This window comes from Emys orbicularis, chromosome 7 (assembly GCF_028017835.1).
Source record: "Emys orbicularis isolate rEmyOrb1 chromosome 7, rEmyOrb1.hap1, whole genome shotgun sequence".
NCBI classification, from domain to species: Eukaryota; Metazoa; Chordata; order Testudines; family Emydidae; genus Emys; species Emys orbicularis.
The window spans coordinates 92,280,666-92,305,185 of NC_088689.1; the positions used below are offsets into that span (position 1 = coordinate 92,280,666).

The following is a 24,520-nucleotide window of genomic DNA, read 5'->3' on the forward strand; positions in this document are numbered from 1 at the left end:
AGAATACCATTTATTTTAAATATTTTGGATGTTTACTACATTTTCAAATATATTTTCAATTACAATACAGAATGCAAAGTGTACAGAGCTCACTTTATATTTATTTTTATTACAAATATTTGCACTGTAAAAAAACAAAAAAATTGTATTTTTCAATTCACCTCATACAAGTATTGTAGTGCAATCTCTTTATCATGAAAGTTGAACTTACAAATGTAGAATTATGTAAAAAATAACTGCATTCAAAAATAAAACAATGTAAAACTTTAGAACCTGCAAGTCCACTCAGTACTTCTTGGTCAGCCAATCACTCAGACAAACAAAGTTGGTTACAATTTGCAGGAGATAATGCAGCCTGCAGCTTGTTTACAATGTCACCTGAAAGTGAGAACAGGCAATCGCATGGCACTGTTGTTGCTGGCGTTGCAAGGTATTTACGTGCCAGATGCACTAAAGGTTCATATGTCCCTTCATGCTTCAACCACCATTCCAGAGGACATGTTTCCATTAATTTTTTTAATTGTGATTAATTTTTTTGGGTTAATCGCATGAGTTAACTGTGATTAGTTGACCGCCCTAATAGGTTTTTATACTGCTTTCATCACCATAGTATGTGAGCCCCTTTAAGTAGTGCATCTGTCGCATGGTGTTTTTTCTCTTGTCCTCTCCTCAGGGAAGAAGCATGTGTAGCAGTGTGTGTTGTTTTGGCAGGATATTAGGTTTATGGTTTTGTTTTGTTTTGAAGTATACATGTTGCTGTGTATTTGTTATAAAAGACAAGATCAAAGAAATGCGGGTCAAAGAAAAACTGAAAATCTGACTCAACATGGTTACCATGTATGTGTATAATCTTAAAAGATTACAACAATGGGACAAATTTAGTTCTGGTGTAACGCCACTGAAATCATTGGAGGAATATCGGCGATTAATGGATACCAGTGCTTTCCATAATCCTTGTCTAATTTTTGAGTTTTTATTCTTAAAAATATTATTAATCTAAGACTGTACTCAGCCAAGCAGAAAGTAATCTTCCTGCATTGTATTCAAGTGATGGAATGCTGGAGGTGCTGCACTGAAGCTATGTTTACTTATGTATGGTTGCAAATGAATTAAAATCAGTTATTTTGGTGACAGTCTTCAGCAGTCTTCTGTTTCCTGTAGTACTCTATTTCATTCCCCAGTATGATTTCTGGCCATTCATTCTAGCTGTCTTTTCCTTACATCAGAAAAATTTGGACTTTATCAAAGGCCGACAGCTCATAAGGACCCAATTAACTCTTGTCTTGATCTTGACTGTTCCTACAATAATTTAATGGCTACGGGCATGAATAATTTGGCTGTTCTGTGAATAATATCCTTCAGGTCTGTTTAATACATTGTTTTGAAGTGTCCATTTCCTATGTGTTTTCCCCTAGAATGCAGAAGGATTTAACATGAGCATCCCCATGCCAGGTCACCCCGTGAATTTTTCTGAAGTCACCATGGAACAGGCTCGAAAGGATGTGGCACAGCTTGAACGGCTCATTGATGCTCATGATATTATTTTCCTGTTAATGGACACTAGGGAAAGTCGATGGCTTCCTGCTGTCGTTGCAGCCAGCAAGAGGAAGGTACAGTAGATATGCCTTGTTAATATTCCTGTAGTCATACTGCAACTCTCATTTAATTACTTGCCATGTATGGTCAAAAATAGTTGACAGGAACCTGCAATTGCTGACCAATCAGCCGGAATTACATCATGCCATTGCAAGAGTTTTTGCACTAGGCACTTTATCAGTAGACTCAAAGACAAAGCAGCAAGTGAGAAAAAAGTGTGTGATGAGGGGGAATGGTAACTCATATGTTATGAAGGAAGACTGAAAGAACGATGATGAGGGTGGAAAGTGATACAGGATGTCAAAATGTTGTTGACAGTTGCAAATTGTATTTCCAAAGTAGATTTGTAACTTTTGAGACCTGAAGGCAAACTATACATGCAAAAAAAATATGGATTAGCCAACACTTCATTAATCAAACAAACAAACAAAAAACCCCAAACCAACAACTTCTCTGTAAACTCACCCAGCAATATACAATATCTGGGTTGATCATATCTATCTAAGGTATTTATGTGGCCTCTGTTAGCATAACATCTGAGTGTCTCACATTTGTAATGTAATTATCTTCACAGTCTCTGGTAAGGAAGTATTATCCCCATTTTACACATGGGAAACTGAGGTACAGAGAAAGTAGATGGTTTGTCTGAGGTCACACAGGCAGTCTGTGTGGAGGAGCAGGGAATTGAACCTGAATCTTCTGAGTCTCAGGCTAGTGTCACAACCACTGGAGGATATTTCTTCCCTTGAAGGCAGTGGCACTACATGTGTAAGTGTTTCCAGGATCAGGCTCTGAGACAGTCACTCTGTGCACGTTAGTTCTTTTACAGTCAATTTACCTGAACCGAATTAAAACATACAACAGAATCAGTGAATATGAACAAGTTTATCCATAATTGCATGCTTTTAGGAATTTGTTCCTGAGTGTGATTCTTACTAGAATGTAATAAAAATTAAAATAGAGAATAGGAAACAATGTGCTCTTTTTTAGGTTAAGTGAGAATAACTGCCTCTCTTTAACTCATGGCCCTTTACCTTTCTATCAATCATGCTCTTGAGTGTCAAACTGAGTTCAGGCGTTTTCTGAATGGAAGAATATCCTAAATCTCAGATTACAGAATCCTGCCACCAAAATTTTTCAACAAATTAATATTCCACACATTTGGTGCAGATGGGTTAGTTAAGAAACTCTTAATTGCATTGCCCTGCACATTTGATTCCTAAACTATTTTGACTGAGACTTTTTGTTAAAGTAAGGTGTTTACAACAACTTCTTTGTCACATTTTTAAGAGTTAATGCAAATTAAGTTTACACATCTAAAAGATACAAAGTTGGAAAATGCACATGTTAAGGTTTTAAAAGCATGAGAATTGTACCACATTGCACATTCCGTATATTTTGTGGCATAAATATAATGACATTCACAGCAATACATTAAGTTACAAATTAAATAAAAGAGTAAATGGAAAATAGTACATATGTATGACACAACTGAGTCTGTGTTGCTTTTGGAACATTAACTTTTTCACCGTCTGACTTTTTTTGTGAATTCTAGCTGTGCAGCCTCAACTTTGCACGAACATAATTTTTGCTTGTGATTTCTTAGTTGTTTGGCTGGTGATTTTTTTAAGAATAAGAAAGTGATTGGACAATGAGAGAGAATCCAGAATTGCTTGTGACACTTACAATCAGTTTTTTTGTCTTGTAAGTTCCTTGCATGTGTGCATCTCCCGTGGAGTGTGCACCTGTAGACTTAACCAAACTGTCTCTGCACTTGATCATGAACATTTTTAATGGCATTTTAAAATCCTAAACCAATTATGTTCCAACCTAGCAATCCTCTGAGGATTATGTCCATGTCAAGTTTTAAACATCAACCCACTTTTCTGTGGCCCTGTTTAGTAAGTGTGTGTAGAATTCTGTTTGGTGGCCACCAAGAATGGAATTTTTTAATTCTTTCATAATTAAAAATTGGTAAGATATTTTATTCTCAAAAATACAACAAAAATCACTTTAGCTCAAACATAAAAAAAACTCCACAAAAATTGAATTCTTTAGAAAGTTATAAACGTATGAACACTGGCCATTTATAATCAAGAAGATTTTGGTATCTCAACAATAGCCCTGATCACCAATGAGATCTGTGCAGTTGAAACTCCATGCCTGAATGGAGCCCCATTAAAGTCATTGAAGTGCCTGAATCCTTTTATCCAGCTCCATCTTAAGGTACAGTGACTATAGGTCTGTGCCTTATCTTTCATTTAAAAACGCACTTTGTGTCTTGCCCTCATGGATGCAAAGAAAAGCTTGAAAATGTGACCAGAGTATAAGTGATGCTTGTTTGACTTTTCGGACAGCTTGAAACCATAGGTCCAAGAGACATGAACTGATCCATTCATCTTAACACTGAAACCTGCTGCCAGCCCCTGAGGGGATCGACCACTGGGGGAACCACACATGATGGTGGCTGGGGCCACAGACTGACTTAATTCAAACCTGCCTCAGTCTGTGCCTGCACAAATATTTCTTCATCAGGAAACCCAGTATTTTAATTACTTTCTGTTATTGATTGCCACATGTGGTTCCAAGATATATCATTATTGTTTTCTTTGAATTCCTAGACGACGCAGTACCCAACTGGTCACACCAAGAGCTATCTCAGGCTGAATACTGTATTTACTGATTCTGTCATTGTAACAATCAGCTGCATTGCTGTTTATAGGGAGGAATAGTTAAAGTAAAATAGTATGAAGACAAGTATGTTAATATGATATGAAGATGGAGAGAGGACATTTTTCATTTAAACAAGTCAGTTAACTAAACTGTTTTGACTTTATTGTGGGGAAGGGAAAGAATCTAAAAGCTAGAATCTGAAGAGCTGTACTATACTGTGCGGTCTCTTCCCTAGCATTTTAATGAGAATGTTGTGCTTCAAGGGACAAACTGAAGACAATTTAGAGTTAAAATAGTAGACAGACCATCAAATGTGTCTCTGATCTGTCAGCTGGGGGTAAAGTCATTTATGGTCCACACTACTGAAAAATAACAGGAATTTGACGAACCATTATGTCCTTTCATATTGGCCTGTGAGTCTTCAGGTGAAAATGAATGAGAAACTTAATGAGTTTTTGCATAATCCTCTTCCTTGATCCAGACTTTTCAGCAGTCCACACTGTGCTTTGGCAGTTATGTCCGAATTTCTCTTAGCTATTTAAATATTACACTCAAAAAACTACATTAAAAGACCATTATTAAGGTTGCAAAGTCAAGCACTCAAAAGTTAGGAAATGCCAGAATTAAGGTTGTCCGTGCAACTGCAGTTTGGCAACTTGTTCATATGCATTATCACATAGTCTTTAATTGCAATATCAGACTATTTTTCCCTGGGACCTCTCCCTCATTCAGCTCACAGAATGAACTGTGCTCACTTAATGAGCAGCTATTCAAAATATTCACCTTGTCATTCAGTATGTGGCCCTCTGCCTTATTTACCACACACTCTTCAAACTCTGCTCTGGAGACAGAATTATTATACGCTATCCAGATTCTGCAACAAATGAAGCAAGGGTCCTAGAGACAGCAGCTTTCTTTACTATACAAACCTGATTCATCCCCAGAACAGGTCCATTTTATGCAGTGAATGAGTCCTCCCAGTTTCAATATCCCTTCCTGGATTCCCCACCTAATCTCAGTGTCCGCCAGGTTCCCTGTCTCGGCCACTTTGCTCTGACATTCCCAATTCGGTCCCCACACTCAAGCTCTTAATCAGATCTGTCTCCCTTCTCTCTGCCTCAGTGCTTCTCTGTCCTAGTCTTCTCCCTACTTCCCAATCCAATCTCATTTCCCCCCCCCCACCCCCCATCTACTGGCTCCTAGTCCAGGGGTGGGCAAACTTTTTGGCCCGAGGGCCACATCTGGGTGGGAAATTGCATTCAGAGCCATGAATGTAGGGCAGGGGATTGGGGTGCAGGGTGTGGGAGGGGGCTCAGGGCAGGGGGCTCAGGGCAGGGAGGTTGGCATGCAGGAGGGATTTGGGGTGCGGGCTCCGGCCTGGCGCCGCTTACCTGGAGTGCCTCCAGGGTGGCAGCAGCACGCAGCGGGGCTAAGGCAGGCTCCCTGTCTGCCCTGGCCCTGCGCCGCTCCCAGAAGAGGCTGGCACCATGTCCCTGCGGCCCCTGGTGGAGGGGGGCAGAGGGCTCCGCGCGATGCCCTCGCATGCGGGTACCTCCCCCGAAGCTCCCTGTTCCTGACCAATGGGAGCTGTGTGGGGGTGGTGTCTGCAGGCGAGGGCAGTGCGTGGAGCCCTCTGCCCCCCGCTCTTTCAGGGGCCGCAGAGATGTGGTGCCGTCCCCTTCCAGGAGCGGCATGGGGCCGGAGCCAGGGCAGGCAGGGAGCCCGCCTTAGCCCCGTGGCGCCATGGAAGTTGTAATCCTGTATTGCTTGCTGTTGAACTGGCTGTGTTGTCAGAGATTCAGCATTGTGATGTCACTACACAGGATTGAGGAGGAGGAGGAGGATAAACAATTATATACAATAAGGAAAAAATACCCTTGTTAGAAATGCACACACTTTTGAAAATCATCACATTCCCAGGACAATCATTAAAATCATTGCAGAATAATAATTATTCATAATAAACAATCCTCTTACTATAGTGCCAGGAAGTTCTAGTTAGAGACCGGGATTATTATTATTTTTTTTTATTTAAATTAAATGTAGGTTTATTTTATAAGATGAATGTATTTAAAATAAATGTGAAATTATTACAACATATGCCAAGGCCTAAACTTACTATTATCTATTTAAATCATTTAAATAAAATAACAAATTTTAAACAGTACATGTTTGCTGCTTAAGTTTTAAAGAAGGATTAGACCACTGAACTGGTGGAAGTGACTGGCGAAGGATCTGGAACCAGAGTTTGTTGAAAACCAGCTTTTGATAGCAGTTGCCTCTTCTGCGGGTGCAGAGAGAATATTTTCTTCACTTCATCTTATTCAACTAGTTCAGTTCAATGATTAGTTCATTGAAAGTTAAGAATAAATTAAGAATTGAAAAAGCAGGAAAGCTTGTTTTCCTCTCCAAATATATGAATAAAAACTAGGTGTGAGAGGGTGAGATCTAATAGTTCTAAAATCTTGAAGGACATATTGACCAGAAACAATCAGTTCGATTCACTAACTTCAGATAATACTTCCTTTGTTTAATAAATCAGTTAGTTTTAAATGCAAAACATGTTTTGATAATTACTTTTCTTCTGTATCCAGGATATTTAAGGTACTTCTATATAACTGATCAAAACAATTTTAAATGCTTTTTGTGCATTTTTAATCGAATTCAATTTCTATCTGAATAGAACTTGGCACAAATAATGAGTAACAAAATTAATCATCATCTAGTAAATAAATGCATCATTTACCATTCTCTAACATAAAAATGTAAAAATTAGGAATCTGAATAAATGTAAATTAAGCTACATAATTGCTTAAATAAAATATGCACCTGGTTAACATAACGAAGCATGAAATTTAGTGTAAAGGCTATATTTTGTTGCAAATCAACATGTTTTTCTGATTACCAGCCAATGAGAATCCTCTTTTCTTAAGGAAAATAACTAGAATATACAAATGCAAAACACGATTAAAATCAATGATTTAAATCAGTGTCCTACTTTTTGATTTAAATCATAATTAAAATTGATGAGTCAAATCACTTTGATTTAAATCATGTCACCCTGATACAAATACAGAATGTTTTAACACTGGCCATCTTTTCCTGAAGGCTCAAATCCCACTAAATAACTCGCATTATATTTACAATAATATACTGCAAATTGGTGAATTGCTTTTAAAACTGCCTATCTAGAGTGGATAACATTACAGTACTTGGCTTGGCTTCACAGTATGCCTTTCAACATGCTAATTGTGCAATTAACTTTACATCCTGCTATGTCTCATCCATATTTTTAGTTAAACCTGCTGGTCTAGTTGTTGATCCTATAATCAGTCCTATTACAGGCATAATGGGTGTTTTCCCATATCCATGTAGATATTTTATTTTTCATATTCAGTTCCATGCCCAAGTAAATCCCTGTCACATGCTTTGAGGAGAGAATAGAATTGTGTGTTTCTTCTTTGAGTGCTTGTTCATGTCCATTCCAATTATGTGTGCGCGTGTTGCGTGCACGAACGTCGGAAACTTTTTCCCTTAGCAGCTCCTGTTGGGATGGCAGAAGAGCCCCCTAGAGTGGTGCCCTTATGGCGCTGTATATAGTACCCTGCCGGCCCAAACCCCCTTCAGTTCCAATGTGGCGGCATTGGAACGTGCTCTCTCGCTTGCGAGTGATCCCTTAGCAATCTAGTTTTACCAGTTAGACAGTTTGTTGTTAGACCTCTACCCCGATATAACGCTACCCAATATAACACGAATTCGGATATAACGCGGTAAAGCAGCACTCCGGGGGGTGGGGCTCCGCGCTCCAGCGGATCAAAGCACGTTAGATATAACATGGTTTCACCTATAACGCGGTAAGATTTTTTGGCTCCCGAGGGCAGCGTTATATCGGGGTAGAGGTGTAGTTAATAAGTTAGTTAGAGGTGACTGGGATTTAGTTTCAGCCACCAGCCTTGGGCTGCGGGGCATGCTGCAAGCCCAGGGGTTTAAAGCTTGCGCTATCTGCCGCAAGTCTGTGCTCAACAGCGACCCCCCACGACTCCTGCCTTAGGTGTCTGGGGGAGGCACACCAGGTCGAGCGCTGTAAAATTTGCAAGGCCTTTTAGCCCTGCACTAAGAAAGAAAAGAGACTTTCATCTTAAGCAGCTGCTCGTGGAGGCTGCATGACAACCAGCGGCCCCAGACCGCCCGGTACTGGGCCCGAGCTCCACGGTGAGAAGTGCCCCGGCATCGGTGCACGATTTGGCACCGAGCTCTAGAGATCTCCCACACTGTAAATCCCTGGCACCGAGACTACCAGCCCCGGCACCACTCAAGCTCCCTGGCACCGGCCAAGCGCCATAAGAAAGGGGAAAGAGGACGCTCCCCTGAAAGAGCAACCAAGACACTCAGAGAGGCTCCTACAGCTCAGAGACAGGACTCTGTTTCCCATCAGGAGCTGGCACCATTGAGTTCGGCGCCCAGCAACTTCAGCACAGACCAATGTCTAGAGGAGGTCTTGGGAACCCCCCCTCCATGCCTGACATATGAGGCTGCAAAGGACCTCTTTGACCTGTCGGCGCCCAATCCCCTCCCATGCAGGGAGAAGCCTCTGGCACCGCCCAGACGGGTGCCATCCAGAGGGAAACCAGCAATGGTGAGCCGTTCGAGGTCACCGATCTGGCACCACTCCCGTTTGAGCTCACCACAGTGCCACTCCCTGGCACCGACAACCCCACATGAGCTTATGGCACCAGATGAAGAAGCGCCCTCAGCACCCCCACCGAGGACCTGGCACCGCTCCACGTCGTCCTCGGTCACTCGGCACTGAAGCACGGTGCCAGCCATTTCCCTGGCACCATATGCTCTAGAGCGGTCAAGGTCTCGGGATAGCCGGTACCACTCCCTATCCCGATCCTCTCGGCACCAGTCCCCGGCCTGCACCTCTCGGCACCCCATGGTGGCTCAAGAATCATCGGCACCGCCTTGGTCCTCCCCTTCACCCTCCTCAGACTCTGAAGCCGACTCAGGCCACTTGAGTTATAGCAGGCACCGGACCAAGAGCAGTAGAGAGTCCCACACAGCCTGGCAGCTGCAGTGGCTGCCTCTGGGGCAGGCCTGTGGCATCCAAAAGGGCTACTATTACCAACAACAGGGCACATTTTCTAGAGCCTCCGGGCGTCGGTGCACTCAATGCGACGCCACTCAAGGTTGCCATGTGAACGCACCTCGAGGGCAAGAAAGACCATGCTCTCTAGACCAATCTTGGACCCCCTCCTGAGCAGCCAACAGAGGCAGGTCCATTGCCCGCACCACTATCAAGAGACACAACCCCAAGACCTCAGGAGGCATAGTCTGCCTCTCAAGAGGCGACAGCCTTACAGGCCCTGACATGGCCCAGGACTATGGGAGATTACAGGAGGGTCAGGACGAGGGCAGCCATCCTCAGCACATGTCCTCATCCTCCCCAGATGAAGCAGTGGTGGGAACATCTGTATCAGGACCCCCACCTATTGACCATAGGGCCCATCAGGAACTTCTCCGCCGAATTGCCCTTAATATGGGCCTTCAGGCGGAAGAGGCCGTCAAGCCTGAGGATCCGATGGTTGATATCCTGGCTCCAAAAGGACCCTCAAGGGTAGCATTGCCACTGATCAAGGCTATCCAGAGTAATTATAAGACAGTCTGGAAAACCCCGGCTTCTATTACCCCGACGGCCAGGGGAGTGGAGAGAAAATACTTTGCCCCATCTAAGGGCTATGAATTCTTGTTCTCCCACCCTCCACCCTGGTCATGTCAGCCATAAAGGAGAGAGAACGCCAGGGTCAGCAGGCCTCAGCACCAAAGTCCAAAGGGGCCAAACGATTGGACCTCTTTGGCAGGATGGTCTACTTCTCGGGAGGCCTGCAACTCAGGATAGCCAACCAACAGGCCATCCTTAACCGACACAACTTCAACTCTTGGAATGCTCTGTCCAGGTTTAAGGATCGCCTGCCGCAGGATTCGCATGCAGAGTTTTCTGTGCTAATTGAGGAAGGAAAAACAGTAGCCAAGACATCTCTGCAAGCCTCCCTCGATTCAGCTGACTCTGTGGTCAGAACCATATAATCAGGAGTGGTTATGAGGCGTTCAGCATGGCTACAGGCATCAGGCCTCCCTCCCGAGGTCCAAAACACATTGCAAGACCTCCCTTTCGAAGGCTCTGGCCTCTTTTTGGAGCAAACGGACTCCAGGCTGCATAGCCTCAAGGATTCCAGGGCTGCAATGAAATCACTGGGAATGCATACACCAGCAACCCAGAGGAAGCCCTTCAGGCCTCAACCTCCACAGCAAAGGCAATACCAAACTTGCCCCAGACAAGACCCCTACCGCAGGTGAGGCAGGAATAATAGATGTAGACCGTCGAACAACGCGTCTGACCAAGGCCCAAATAAGCCCCAGTCAGAAACAAGCAAGTGTTTTGAAGGCACGCACGAGGACAGCCTACCAATCCAATCCCAGGATCCCTCCCCACAGTTTTTAAACCGGCTATCCCACTTCTACCGTATAACATCGGACCACTGGGTCCTACGCATGGTACAGGTGGGATACTCCCTCCAGTTCTCCTCCTTTCCTCCCATCCCCCTTCCCCGTCCTTCAGGGACCCCTCTCACGAGCAACTCCTTATGCAGGACATACGATCGCTCATCGATATAGGGGCAGTGGAGGAGATTCCCCAGGAGCTAAGGGAAAAGGGATTTTACTCCCATTATTACCTAATCCCCAAGGCAAAGGGGGGTTTACGACCCATTCTAGACCTTCGCGGACTCAACAAATTTATGGTCAAGCTCATGTTCTGCATGGCCTTCCTAAGCACTATCATCCCGTCACTGGATATGAGAGAGTGGTGCGCTTCCCTCGACATGAAGGACGCTTATTTCTGGTGCGCAGACGCTTCTTACTGCTTGTGATAAACCGCAAGCATTACCAGTTCACGGTGCTCCCATTCGGCCTTTCCACAGGGCTCCCGCCCCCCCCCCCCCCCCCCCCGTGTTCACCAAGTGCATGGTGGTGGTAGCGGATTTTTTGCGCAAAAGAAAGGTTTGAGTGCATCCATACCTTGACGATTGGCTGCTGACCAGGTGCTCCAAAGAACAGGTGCAGTCCCATGTTACACTGGTCAGGGACACCTTTCACAGATTGGGGCTCCTTCTCAACATAAGCAAGTCGTCACTCATACCGACCCAAAGGATTGAATTCATAGGGGCGGTCCTGGACTCAGTACAGGCAAAAGCGAGCCTCCCAGAACCCAGGTCTCAGGCATAGAACAAATTGTCGAGACGATATTACAATACCCCACCATAACCGTGAGGGGTTACCTGAAGTTAATAGGGCATATGGCAGCCTGTACTTACGTAGTCACGCATGCCAGACTAAGTCTCAGACCCCCACAAGCGTGGCTCGCATCATGTTACCACCTGGCACAAGACAGCCTGGACATGATAGTAACGGTACCTGGGCAAGTCCAAGAGTCTCTGCATTGGTGGCTGGAGCAACCAGTAGTCTGTGCGGTAGTCCCCTTCGCCACAATCCAACCTTCACTGACGTTAGTAACAGATGCGTCAGATCTGGGTTGGAGTGCACACCTAGTGGAACTGAGAACACAAGGTCTGTGGACGCAGGACGAGATACCCCTCTATATCAACCTGAAGGAGCTCAGAGCGGTTCGTCTGGCCTGTCAAATGTTCACGCCACTTTGCAAGGTCACAGCATGACAGTCCTGACAGACAACACCACCGCCGTGTTCTACATAAACAAACAGGGTGGAGCTTGCTCCTCACTGCTCTGTTCTCCTCTGGGACTTCTGTATAGCCCTGTCCATACAGCTGGAAGCATCGTACCTCCTCGGGGTGAGGAACGAGCTGGCAGATCGCCTCAGCAAGTCCTACCAAGCTCACAAGTGGTCGGTCCAATCAGATGTCCTGCAGTCAGTTTTCCAAAAGTGGGGTTATCCCCAAGTCGATCTGTTCGCCACCAAGGACAACAAACAGTGCCCTTGGTTCTTCTCATTTCAAAATCACAGCCTGGGCTCCATCTCCGACGCATTCTGAGTGCAGTGGGGAGAGGGCCTGAAGTATGCCTTCCCTCCAATCCCGCTGATCCACTGGGTCTTGCTCAAGATACGCAGGGACAGAGTAATGGTGATCCTGCTTGCCCCGTCCTGGCCATGTCAGCATTGGTATACAACACTCCTTGAACTATCAGTAGATGCCCCAGTAGCCCTACCCCTGTATCCGGACTTGATCACTCAGGACCACGGGCGCCTTCTCCACCCGAACCTACAGTCCCTGCACCTCATGGCTTGGAAGCTCCATGGCTAAACTTGATGGAGAGCCAGTGCTCTCAGCCAGTGAGACACATACTTCTTAGCAGCAGGAAACCTTCCACTAGGTCAACTTACTTGGCCAAGTTGAAAAGGTTCTCCTGCTGGTGTGAACCCAGATGCTCCAGGTCTCTATCCCGGTTATTCTGGACTACCTGCTTCACCTCAAGCAACAAGGCCTATCGCTTTCATCCATCAGAGTACACCTGATGGCTATACACCTGATGGCTATCTCAGCTTTCCATCTATGGGAATCTGGGCACTCGGTGTTCTCAAATCCCATGGTGGTGCGTTTCCTCAAGGGATTGGAGAGGGTGTACCCTTACTCTCGATCACCAGTACCAACCTGGAATCTGAACCTGGTCCTCTCCAAGCTCATGAGCCCACCGTTCGAGCCCCTGGCCACTTGTTCCCTCCTTTACCTTTCATGGAAGGTAGCATTCTTGGTGGCCATTACATTGGCGAGGAAAGTGTCTGAACTAAAGGCTCTCACCTCCGAACCCTCTTATATGGCGTTTCATAAGGACAAGGTGCAACTTAGACCACACCCTAGATTCCTCCCCAGGGTGGTCTCCCAGTTCCACATGAGACAGGACATTTGTCTGCCTGTGTTTTTTTTCCAAAGCCTCACATGAGCTCGCAGCAGCAGAGCTTGCACACGCTAGATGTTCAAAGAGCCCTAGCGTTCTACATAGTGCGCACGAGGCCTTTTTGCAAATCAACCCAACTGTTTGTGGCCATAGCCGATAGAATGAAGGGCCTTCCAGTATCTTCTCAGCGCATCTCGTCCTGGATCACAGACTGCATTCGCACATGCTATGAGTTGGCTAAGGTCCCAGCTCCGGCAATTGCAGCCCATTCGACAAGAGCGCAAGTGTTTTCGACCGCCTTTCTGGTGCAGGTACCCATCCATGAAATCTGCAAAGCAGCTGCCTAGTCCTCAGTGCATACGTTTACAGCCCACAATGCCATCAGCCAACAGGCCAGAGATGATACAGCGGTCGGCAGGGCTGTCCCCCAGTCAATCATTCCTTGACTCCTACCCACCTCTGATGGCCAGCTTGGAAGTCACCTAATTGGAATGGACGTGAACAAGCTCTCGAAGAAGAAAAGACAGTTACTTACCTCTGGTAACAGTTGTTCTTCGAGATGTGTTGTTCACGTCCATTACAATACCCACCCCCCTTCCCCTCTGTCGGAGTCAACGGCAAGAAGGAATCGAAAGGGAGTCGGGCCGGCAGGGTACAATATACAGTGCCATAAGGGCGCCACTCTAGTGGGCTCCTTTGCTGTCCCAACGGGAGCTGCTAAGGGAAAAAGTTTCCAACATCCATGCACGCAACGCACACTCATCTAATTGGAATGGACGTGAACAACACATCTTGAAGAACAACAGTTACAAGAGGTAAGTAACCATTTTATCCTGAGTGTTGGGTTCCTTTTCTGACTCTACATGAATGAGGGTCTTAAATAGGTAATTACTGGCATTGCTCATCAGAACTTCTCTTTTTTGGATGACAGATTGCTTTGTGTTGCATTTCTATTTTCACATAGGAGTGTTTAATGAGTTACATTTCAAATCACAATTAAATGAAAATACTGAATAGTATTTCAAATGAAAGGAAAGACTGTTCTTGCAAATAATTACTGTTCCTAAGTAGTTTTCAGAATGCTTCAATAGCTCTTGCTTGAACCTACTGTAAAAAAACACATGGCATACTTGAAAACACAATGTGAGTTAGAGCCAAATGATGTTCTTTAGCTACTGTGCCAGATTTCAATCTTAGTCACACCAGTGAGATCTGCAGTAATCCCGCTGACTTTAGTGGAGTTACTCTGGATAATCACTAGTGTGAGATCAAAATCTGGCCCTAAATTTATAAATGTTACATTAGTTTATAAATGCCCCAATTCTCCCCAGTTCCTTAAGTGAAGAGCAGTCTGTCTCTGCTGGAGGTAGTGATATGAGGAATGCCGCCTCTATGGTACGTTCCCCTAAGGAAGTTGGCAGGACCCTACTAGAATTTTGTCTCCCCTCCACAAAAGGACCTGTGGGGAAGCAAGAACAATTTAATGCAAATTGACTTTCACTGCTTTCCTTTTTTTTTTTTAAATATGGAAGTCCATCTGAGAGAAGTTCCAGGGGCAACAGCAACTGAGCTTGGTGCAGCTTCTGTAGGAGCTACAGTGGCCAGAGACAATTGAAAGTTGGGGTCACTGGGTAGCAGCATGTAAGCAAGGAGCCTTGGCATGTATTTTGACAAAGCTCTGTCCTTCTCTCCGTGGGTCCCGCGTTTCCTGGCAGATTTCGGTAGCCTCAGAGGCTCACTGTGACCCTCCGGGTAGCCCTTCTCTCTCTAGAGGCAAGGGTCACAGCCTACTGAGCCATTTTCATCATTAGCCAGCAAGGGAGGTGAGGTGAAGCTACCTCCCTTGCACAGTCTCTGTTGTCTCCCAATCTGAGTGATTAATCGGGGGGCACAGGAGGGAGCCTGGGCCCGCCCTCTACTCCGGGCTCCAGCCCAGGGACCCTAATAGTATCAGCTACTATAGCTGACTTTTTAGAAACAGGACACGTATAATTCCCTGGGCCGCTTCCCCACAGCAGCCCCCCACTTCCTCAAGATCCACTTCACCCTTACCTCAGGGCCTCCTTCATTGCACCTGATATGGTTTGTACTGCTCAGTCTCTCCAACAGCGCGGCTTCCTCCCACAGCTCCTGACACACACACTCCCACCTGACTAACTGGGAGGCTTTTAACTAGTTTCAGCCAGCCCCTGATTGGCTTCAGATGTCCCAATCAACCTAGCTGTCCTCCCTGCCTTCTGGAAAGATCTTAATTGGCCCCAGGTGTCTTAATTGACCTGGAGCAGCTGCCATTTGCTTATCCTGGTGCCAGGGATTTGTTTAGCCTGTGGCTAATATATCTGTCTCCCATTACTTTGCTATAGCCATCGTCCCTTGTCCCGTCACAGTATGCTTGTGCCTCTGGGAAATGCAAGCAGTGAAGGAAGGACTAACCCATCCCCTGATGGAAGAATTACCAAGAAATTCCAGGACTGAATTACCAGGATTGAAACTTCTGGAATTTTCCACTCCTAGGCAGGAAGAACCTCTGAGGGGCAGCATTTAGCCCACTGTTAATGATAATCACCTTGTTAGGGAGTTTATATCACTTCTAAATCCAGCTCAATTGTTTCAACAAGTCAGAAATTAATTTTGCCAGGAGTTTGTGAAAGAATCCTGCTAAAGTTCTCGTAAAGTAAATAAACAATAAATTGAAAACATGTATACAAATGTATGGCTACTGATGCAATCTGGATGTGAAGCTGGCTGCTGTATTTGTAAACAGGCAGACACATAAATCACACCTTTTCAAACATTTTCTTAAATAAAATATCTATGCTTGTGTTTGATATAAATAGAAATTGACATACAGAAGACTCAGGCTCTCAAAAAATACTTTAAAACAATTGGGTCATACAAGAGCCCTTTCCAAGTTGGAGATAATTAATTGACAGCAGGTTTAAAACAAACAAAAGGAAGTACTTCTTCTCTCAGTGCACAGTCACCTGTTGGAACTTGTTGCCAAGGGATGTTGTGAAGGCCAGAACTATAACTGGGTTCAAAAAGGAATTGGATAAGTTCATAGAGGTTAGAACCATCACTGGTTATTAGCCAAGATGGTCAGGGATGCAACCCCTAAACCTCTGACTGCCAGATGCTGGGAGTGGATCATGAGATGGATCACTTGATAATTGCCCAGTTCTGTTTGTTCCTTTTGAAGCATCTGGCATTGGCCACTGTCGGAAGACAGGATACTAGGCTAAATGGACCATTGGTTTGACCCAGTATTTATGTTCTGAATGTCTCATTTTGGGGGGGGGGTATATTTTTACACTTTTTCCCCTTTTATTTTCGGAACACAAATATACACAACTTCTTCCATAGAGAACCTTGTTTATTGTTTACCGTTTCAGAAAACTCAATCCCCACCAAGTCTGAGCACAGCATTTCTGCAATTCAACTCACTTCATTAAGCCTGATGTCCATGTTGATAGTGGGAATGCATTGTTTTTATTTGTTCATCTAACTGCAGATAGTATTTCTGAAAATATATTGTATGGAGAAAATTGTGGTCATTAAATACATGATTTGGCATTCTTTAACAGTTAACTGTGGTTTGTATTTTATTGTAAGAATAAAATTCTATTCATAATTACCAAAACATATAAGCTGTTTTTTCTTTGGCTACATGTGCTCTTCTTTATTTTTTATAGCTGGTCATCAATGCTGCGTTGGGATTTGACACATTTGTTGTGATGAGACATGGACTAAAGAAACCAAAGCAGCAGGAGTCTGGTGATTCATGTTCCAACAATGCCTCCGGCTCTGCTGATCTCCTGGGATCATCGCTCTTTTCAAACATCCCTGGCTATAAACTTGGCTGCTACTTCTGCAATGATGTTGTGGCACCGGGGGATGTGAGTAGAGCTTTATGCAAATAGTTAATGTGGACCCATTTCATGTTATTTATGTTTTTTATTGCATTAAAAATTATCCCTTTATGAAACCTCATTTGTCGCTGTAAGTGATGTTTATAGCAAATCCCTTTTACTGATATTCAGAGAGATATTGCCACCCTGTATTCATTGAATGACGGGTATTAAAAATGTCTTGTGCAATGGAGTAGCCAAGTACTTTCAAGTAAGTGTGTGTGTGTGAATTGTTTTTCTTTGTAGTCCACCAGGGATCGGACATTGGATCAGCAGTGCACAGTCAGTCGACCAGGATTAGCCATGATAGCTGGAGCCCTTGCAGTAGAGCTAATGGCTTCTGTTTTACAACATCCAGAAGGGTGAGTCATATTTGAGGGGAAAGGGAGGTGTTTATAGGACAAAAGGTATTTTGGGGAAGGAACAGTTCTCTCCGGTATTTTTTATTACACATTATGTAGACTTAGAGGAGTCCCGTAAGTTTTGAATATTAATAAACATATACAGGTATATCATGCAATGCAGACTTCATTATTACAATAATAGAGTTAGATTTTTGGTTAGAAAAATTTGCTACGTTCTTGTTTGAAGAGTGAGGACATTTGCCTTGCCTATTGCTTTTGTGCATTTGTTATCTTTAAAAGAAGTATTGAAAACATAACATTTCAGTAGGAAAAAAATTGTTGCTATTAATCTTAGTGTTCCCGCTGCATATTTCTTTGTAATGAGGACCTACCGTAACTATTTGCTATGAAGCCCATCAGGGGCTTCATTGTAAGCCAAAAAATTGTGATCTTTTTAGCTTAACCCAAAAGTTATTGGGCTTAAAGCAGAAATCACTGGGTGAAATTCTTTGGCCTGTGTTATGCAGGAAGTCTGACTAGCTAATCATAATAGTCACATCTGACCTTAAAATCTATGAAAAGAAAAATAAATAAAGGAAGTTATGATTTAGGTCTGAGTAAGTGATATGTCTCTGAAACCCTGACGCTGGAAAGGGATCCTTGCAGGCCTGTGCTGAGTCTGAAAGGGAGCTTCCAAGTTGATTCCCTTGCAAGAGCAAGGCTCTAAAGCGTAAGCTGGTTATGGAAGGAAATGTCTTAGAGCTGGTCTTCTTCACGCAGCGCACAATCAACTTGTGGAACTCCTTACCTGAGGAGGTTGTGAAGGCTAGGACTATAACAGCGTTTAAAAGAGAACTGGATAAATTCATGGTGGTTAAGTCCATTAATGGCTATTAGCCAGGGTGGGTAAGGAATGGTGTCCCTAGCCTCTGTTTGTCAGAGGATGGAGATGGATGGCAGGAGAGAGATCACTTGATCATTGCCTGTTGGTCCACTCCCTCTGGGGCACCTGGCATTGGCCACTGTCGGTAGACAGGATACTGGGCTAGATGGACCTTTGGTCTGACCCGGTACGGCCGTTCTTATGTTCTTATGTTATGTTCTTATGGTCTGGAAATGATGTTTTTCCCCCCATGAAAAATTTTGACAAAAATGAATTTTTCTCTCTTGGTCAACAGTTTTCTGCAATTTTTTAAGTTTTCCAGTTTTAAACCTGAATGTTTTGTTTTTTTAACAAAAATGTTTTGTGAAGATGTGTGTCATTTTCTGTCAGACATTTCAGAAGATGATTTTCCACCAGCCTTAGGCTTAGTCTTTTGTTCTAATTTTCTTTATTTGATTTTTGCCAGTGGTTATGCTGTTGCTAGCAGCAGTGATGACAGAATGAATGAACCACCTACCTCTCTTGGGCTTGTGCCTCATCAGGTCAGTGAGCTAGGAATAAATAAGCTTGTTGATATATGTAGCTATGGGGACTTGTACAGAATAAATGTCACATATTTTGTGTCTTGATAAAAACATGACATAAATGTGGTAGTGCAAAATGAGGTATCCTAACTGAATAAGGAGATATATGGCCAGATCCTAGACTGCACTCTGGCTGCTTTGTGCTATTTGAATCTGTGTGGAGGAGTCTTTTGGCAGTATACACTTGTGTCTTTGTCCCAACAAGCCCTAGCTGCCAGGACTGCCTTCGGGGAAAGGAGGGATGGCCCTGGGTAGTCAGCATAAAGTAAAGCAGTCTTGAGATTGCTTTGCTTTACACAAAGAACCAGCAGCCAGCTAGCTTCAGTATTGATGGAGAAGGAAGCTAAAAAGATGCCTCAAAGCCACCTCTACTCACGCCCCCCGCTCCCCCCGTTCCTGAGATAAAACATAGCTCAGCTGCGTCCCAGAATCAGGCATAACCCAAACTCCATTATTATAAATTCCTCAGTAGTGTCCTGTAGGCTCTATTGCATATAGAGAAATCATCGGGATCTTCACTTACTGCATTTCAGGGCTTGGGACCCATAGCCCAATCCTTTGTAAAGCTTGATACCACTCTACCAAACTGGCCACCAGTCTACCAAGCTGGCCTAAAACCTCTCTTGACTGTAATGCAGTGCTGGGGACTTAAAGCACAGCATTTCCAAGGTGATAGCCTGGCTTCCTCTTTTGTCCAAAATCCTATTTATTCAACAGTTTCCAATGTCCTTCTGAGAATTTTGGCTAATTGAGGTTGTGTGGTATCCTGAATGACATTAATAAAGGGTTATATCATGTCTTTAAGTGGCATTTGGGGTCTTTGTAAATTGTAAAATCAGACTGGACTTTAGTTTAATGTCCCAAAAAGAGATGGTAAAATTATTGGTGGTTGGTTTGTTTAGGTTTTTTGTAACGTCCAAAGAATTAAAGGGAATGATCTAAATAAAAGTACATATTCAGTTCAGTTTATATATTTTAAGTGATAAAAATATCCATACTTCCTGTTTGATAGTTGTGGAGGTTTTAGGAGATGAATTGAAACAACTCACTTTCTCCAGGGATGTTTTTGTATCAGTCTCCTAGCACAGCATGCATATTATCTGAACTAAGTGCAAATAAAGATTTCTACATTTATCCAGAGAGGATTGTTTTCCTTTTGAGATGATAAGGAGAAACAACAGCCAAAGCAAAACTTCATTCTCTTTATGATCAAGGCATTCACTTCCAACATGAAAACATATACACTCAAAAGTATTTGCTTTTTTGTTAAAAAGTCCTGCCTTTTATTGAGAAAGATTTCTCTTTGTAATATTATTTGTATATCTCCTTCTAAGAGAAATGGGATAATCGGGGGAAAACAATATTTAGTTGAAGTTGGGAGGAGAGGGAATGTGTTTAACAGTAACCACCGTTTTTGAAGGTTAAATCTTCAATAAATAGTAATATAAAAATCAAATTGTAGTATATTTGCTCTGACTTCATTGTGTATGAGTTTTAACCTTACACTTGTTACTATATGTATCAAAATGTCAATCTTAAACTGGTGTACTCTGTAAAACAGAATTATATTTCCACTTTCTCTTAAATAAAGAATACTGAATCAGTATTAATATAAAAATAATTTCCTGTTCACTGCCTTCCATGTTTGGATGCAAAGAAGATTGCAATATTTCTTGTTTGTCACTAATGCTGTATTCTGCATGAAACTTGCTGTTCCTGTGGGTACTCTCCAGCCGTTCATGTAGGTCAGAAATAATAATTCCCATTCCCTATACTTTCTGCAAATGAAAATTGTATATATAACCTATAAGTAGTCTATAGTTTTTGTTGCAAACCTTGCATGGTATTCACTTCCCTCATTGTCATTTACTGAACTGTATTCTTAAGATATGCCCTTCATAAAATATTAGACTTCAGACTGAGAACCTTAATTTAGTTATTGTTCTTGTGTCAGACATAGTTTTGCTTCCACATTTTATGTTAAATTAGTCTTTTCCATCTAGATACTGTTGAGCAAAAGTTTCTTCATTGGGTGTCAAATGTCAAAATATAGGAATCCATGTTTTCTAAGTACTATGGCAACTAATCCTATTGTGTATTGCTTATCTCTTTGAGCTATGCAACTGTCCAGCCATTCACTTACTTCACTAGATACTTTTTTCTGATTTTTAGAAGAATTTTTAAAGAATTAATTTATTGGCCACTCCTTTGTTTTACCTTCTTTAAGCCCAGTGAATATGCAACCGTATGTGGGGAAAGTATGGTAGTAATATTTGTGTAGTTACTTGCTAGCGTTATTGCAACTTTTAAGATTTTTGTCTCCCTTCCAAAGGAGGAACTGCATTAAGTCAAGCTGCTCTTTGTGTGTCTAGTAAAACTACTTTTTACAAAGTGGTCAGAAATCCTGTGTTTATTACAAGAGACATTTGCACCATAATAGTTAGCTGTGTTGCAATGCCTTCATGCAAGGTCAGCATTTTCTTTCTCACCCTGTCTCCCTGCATTTGGACAAAGAGTTCCCTGTTGGTTAAGTAGATGTAATCCTATCATTGTGCCCCCTTTGCCCATAGCATATCCCTTTAGTACAGCTTGATATATCCTCAGTGCAGGGCACAAGGATATCAACAGTGCATGTGTGGGCGGAACAGACATTGCTAATGACAAGCTCCCACCAGAGGTGCATGAGGCATGTGCACACACCTGAAATGGAGCACCCACAGGGAGACACATTTTGAAGAATTACATTTAGTGAGAAGGGTGAGTAACTTCTCTTTTGACTAAGCGGATTGGAGTGTAGTCCTTAGTTTTTGGGTGCCCAGTTTAAGACTTCTATGACCTGATTTTCAATTATGCTCAGTTCCACACCATTCATGTGTGATGCCTGGCTGCTCACATAAATCAAAGCTGACAATGTAATAAAAATGAGGCTTAATACAAGAAAAGAATATTTGATTGATATGTATCACTTTTATTTTCTATTAAAAATAAACAAGTAATGTAGTTACCGGTACTTGCCTATATATAAATTCAGATATTGTATGTCAGTGCCACCAAGTGGTTAATTGCAATAAGAAGCCACAGAATTCATAACTGAGATTGAAATATTCTCCTTTAAAACTGTAAATAGTGATAGGACCACCTTCTGCCTTCAGAGGAAATCCATCAACGTACATCTGAAGGCAGAATTTGGCCACAGACTGTATGAGTACCCTGTGTTTGGAGACTCTCTATCATAAGAAGGTGAGTTCAGGATAATCTCAGCATAAGATCTGAATTTCTTTGTAGTATTCTTATTTGTTTGTTAAACACCAATGGTGTTCTCAAAACAGAAGAAGAGGTAGTCCCTGCTCCAAGGACCATGTGATCTAAGTGGATAGACAAATAAACCCAGGGCATGGTCCTGTTGTATAGGTTAGTATGGATTTTAAATATAGTTTTATGATCAGTGCATGACATGTTTCTTTCTTAGTTAACATAGGTTTGACTCTTGGAAGAAGGGGTTTGAAAGAAGAGAGGGTGATTGCCTTGTGCACCAGGCCATGGGTGAGCGAGAGGTGCAGAAATAAGGAATACCATGGAAGAAAATAGGAGAAGGAAACAAATTGGGCGATAAGAGAGAGGGTTAGGGAGAAAAAATAATTTCTTCCTGATCTGCATTTGTGAGCCTGTGTCAGATCATTAAAGTAACAACTTGAACCCAGGGTCCTATGATTGAATTAATTTGTTTTATTGTAATATCAAAAAAGGAAAAGTCAATAAAGCTTTTAAGTGTTTCTAATAATTTTGGCAGAGGACACCAGAGTTAATCCCTGCCCACCAGTCACAACGTACCGTTGCAGTAATTCTGAGATAAGAGTGCAGTCTAATGGAACCTGGCACTATAAATAACAAGGACCCAAAGGACACAGTACATGCTGAGTGTAGGGGCTGGTCCACACTGAAGTTGCATCAGCATAGCTACGTCTCTCAGAAGTGTGAAAAATCCTCACCCTTGAGAGACTTAGTTAAGCCAATTTACCACTTGGTGTAGACAGCAATAGGTCGTTGGAAGAATTCTTCTGTCAACCTAGCTGCCGCCTCTGGGGGAGGTGGATTACCTACAGCAACAGGAGAACCCCTCTCATTGCTGTAGTGTCTTCACTGAAGTGCTACAGCAGCACAGCTGTATCACTGCAGTTGTATCACTATCGGTTTTAAGTGTAGATGTAGCCTTCAGTGTCTATTTGGGCTCTTGCTTTTGCAATGGAATTTGACTTCATTGGAGCTATGGCGATTTACACCAGCAGAGGGACTGTCCTGTTGAGTCTGTATGTCTACACTACAGGATTAATCCGAATTTATATAATTCGAATTTAGGAAACCGATTTTATAAATTCGAATGTATTCGGCCACACTAGGCACCATTAATTCGGTGGTGTGCGTCCAAGCTACCGTAGTAGCATCGATTTCCAGAGCGTTGCATTGTGGGTAGCCAATAACATCTAATTGCCAATAACATCGAATTGCGGCCACACTAACCTTAATTCGGATTAACAATACCGATTTTGACGCTACTCCTCTCGTCGAGGAGGAGTACAGAAATCGAATTAAAGGGCTCTTTAATTCGAATTAAATGGCTTCGTTGTGTGGACGGGTCAAGCGTTAATTCGAATTAAAGCAGCTAAATCCGAATTAAAGTCGTAGTGTAGACCAGGCCTTAGTGCAGGTCTATGCTAAAAAGTTAAGTTGACCCAGCTCCGTTGCTCAGGGCTGTGAAAAAGCCACACTCCTGAGCGAGGTAGTTAAGCCAACCTACCCCCAGTGTACACAGGGTTAGGTTGACAGAAGAATTGTTCTATCAGTATAGCTATCTCCCTCTAAGGGTATGTCTACACTACGGGATTAATCCGAATTTACAGAATTCGAATTTTGGAAACAGATTGTATAAAGTCGAATGTATGCGGCCACACTAAGCACATTAATTCGGCGGTGTGCGTCCATGTACCGGGGCTAGCGTCGATTTCCGGAGCGTTGCACTGTGGGTAGCTATCCCATAGCTATCCCATAGTTCCCGCAGTCTCCTCCGCCCATTGGAATTCTGGGTTGAGATCCCAATGCCTGATGGGGCCAAAAACATTGTCGCAAGTGGTTCTGGGTACATCCTCCCCCTCTCTCCAGGGAAGCAACGGCAGACAACCGTTGCATGCCTTTTTCCTGGGTGAACAGTGCAGACGCCATACCACGTCAAGCATGGAGCCCGCTCAGCTCAAGACAGCAGTCATGAACATTGTAAACACCTCACGCATTATCGTGCAGTTTATGCTGAACCAGAACCTGCAAAACCAGGCGGCGAGGAGTAGGCTATGGCAGCGCGGCGGCGAGAGTGTTGAGGACATGGACATGGAATTCTATCAAACCCCGGGCCCCGGCACTTTGGAGATCATGCTGTTAATGGGGCAGGTTATAGCCGTGGAACGCCGATTCTGGGCCCGGGAAACAAGCACAGACTGGTGGGACCACATAGTGTTGCAGGTGTGGGACGATTCCCAGTGGCTGCGAAACTTTCGCATGCGTAAGGGCACTTTCATGGAACTTTGTGACTTGCTTTTCCCTGCCCTGAAG

At 43.4% G+C, this 24,520-nt stretch overlaps 1 protein-coding gene across 1 annotated transcript in view; it reads left to right on the forward strand.

Moving 5' to 3' along the window:
- Positions 1-24,520, forward strand: part of ATG7 (autophagy related 7) — a 287,182-nt gene that overhangs the window by 37,943 nt on the left and 224,719 nt on the right. Inside the window, exons 13-16 of the mRNA XM_065408358.1 lie at positions 1,416-1,610; positions 16,893-17,096; positions 17,355-17,470; positions 18,802-18,877. Coding sequence (XP_065264430.1) covers positions 1,416-1,610; positions 16,893-17,096; positions 17,355-17,470; positions 18,802-18,877 — 591 coding nt within the window. The remainder of the gene's footprint in view (positions 1-1,415; positions 1,611-16,892; positions 17,097-17,354; positions 17,471-18,801; positions 18,878-24,520) is intronic.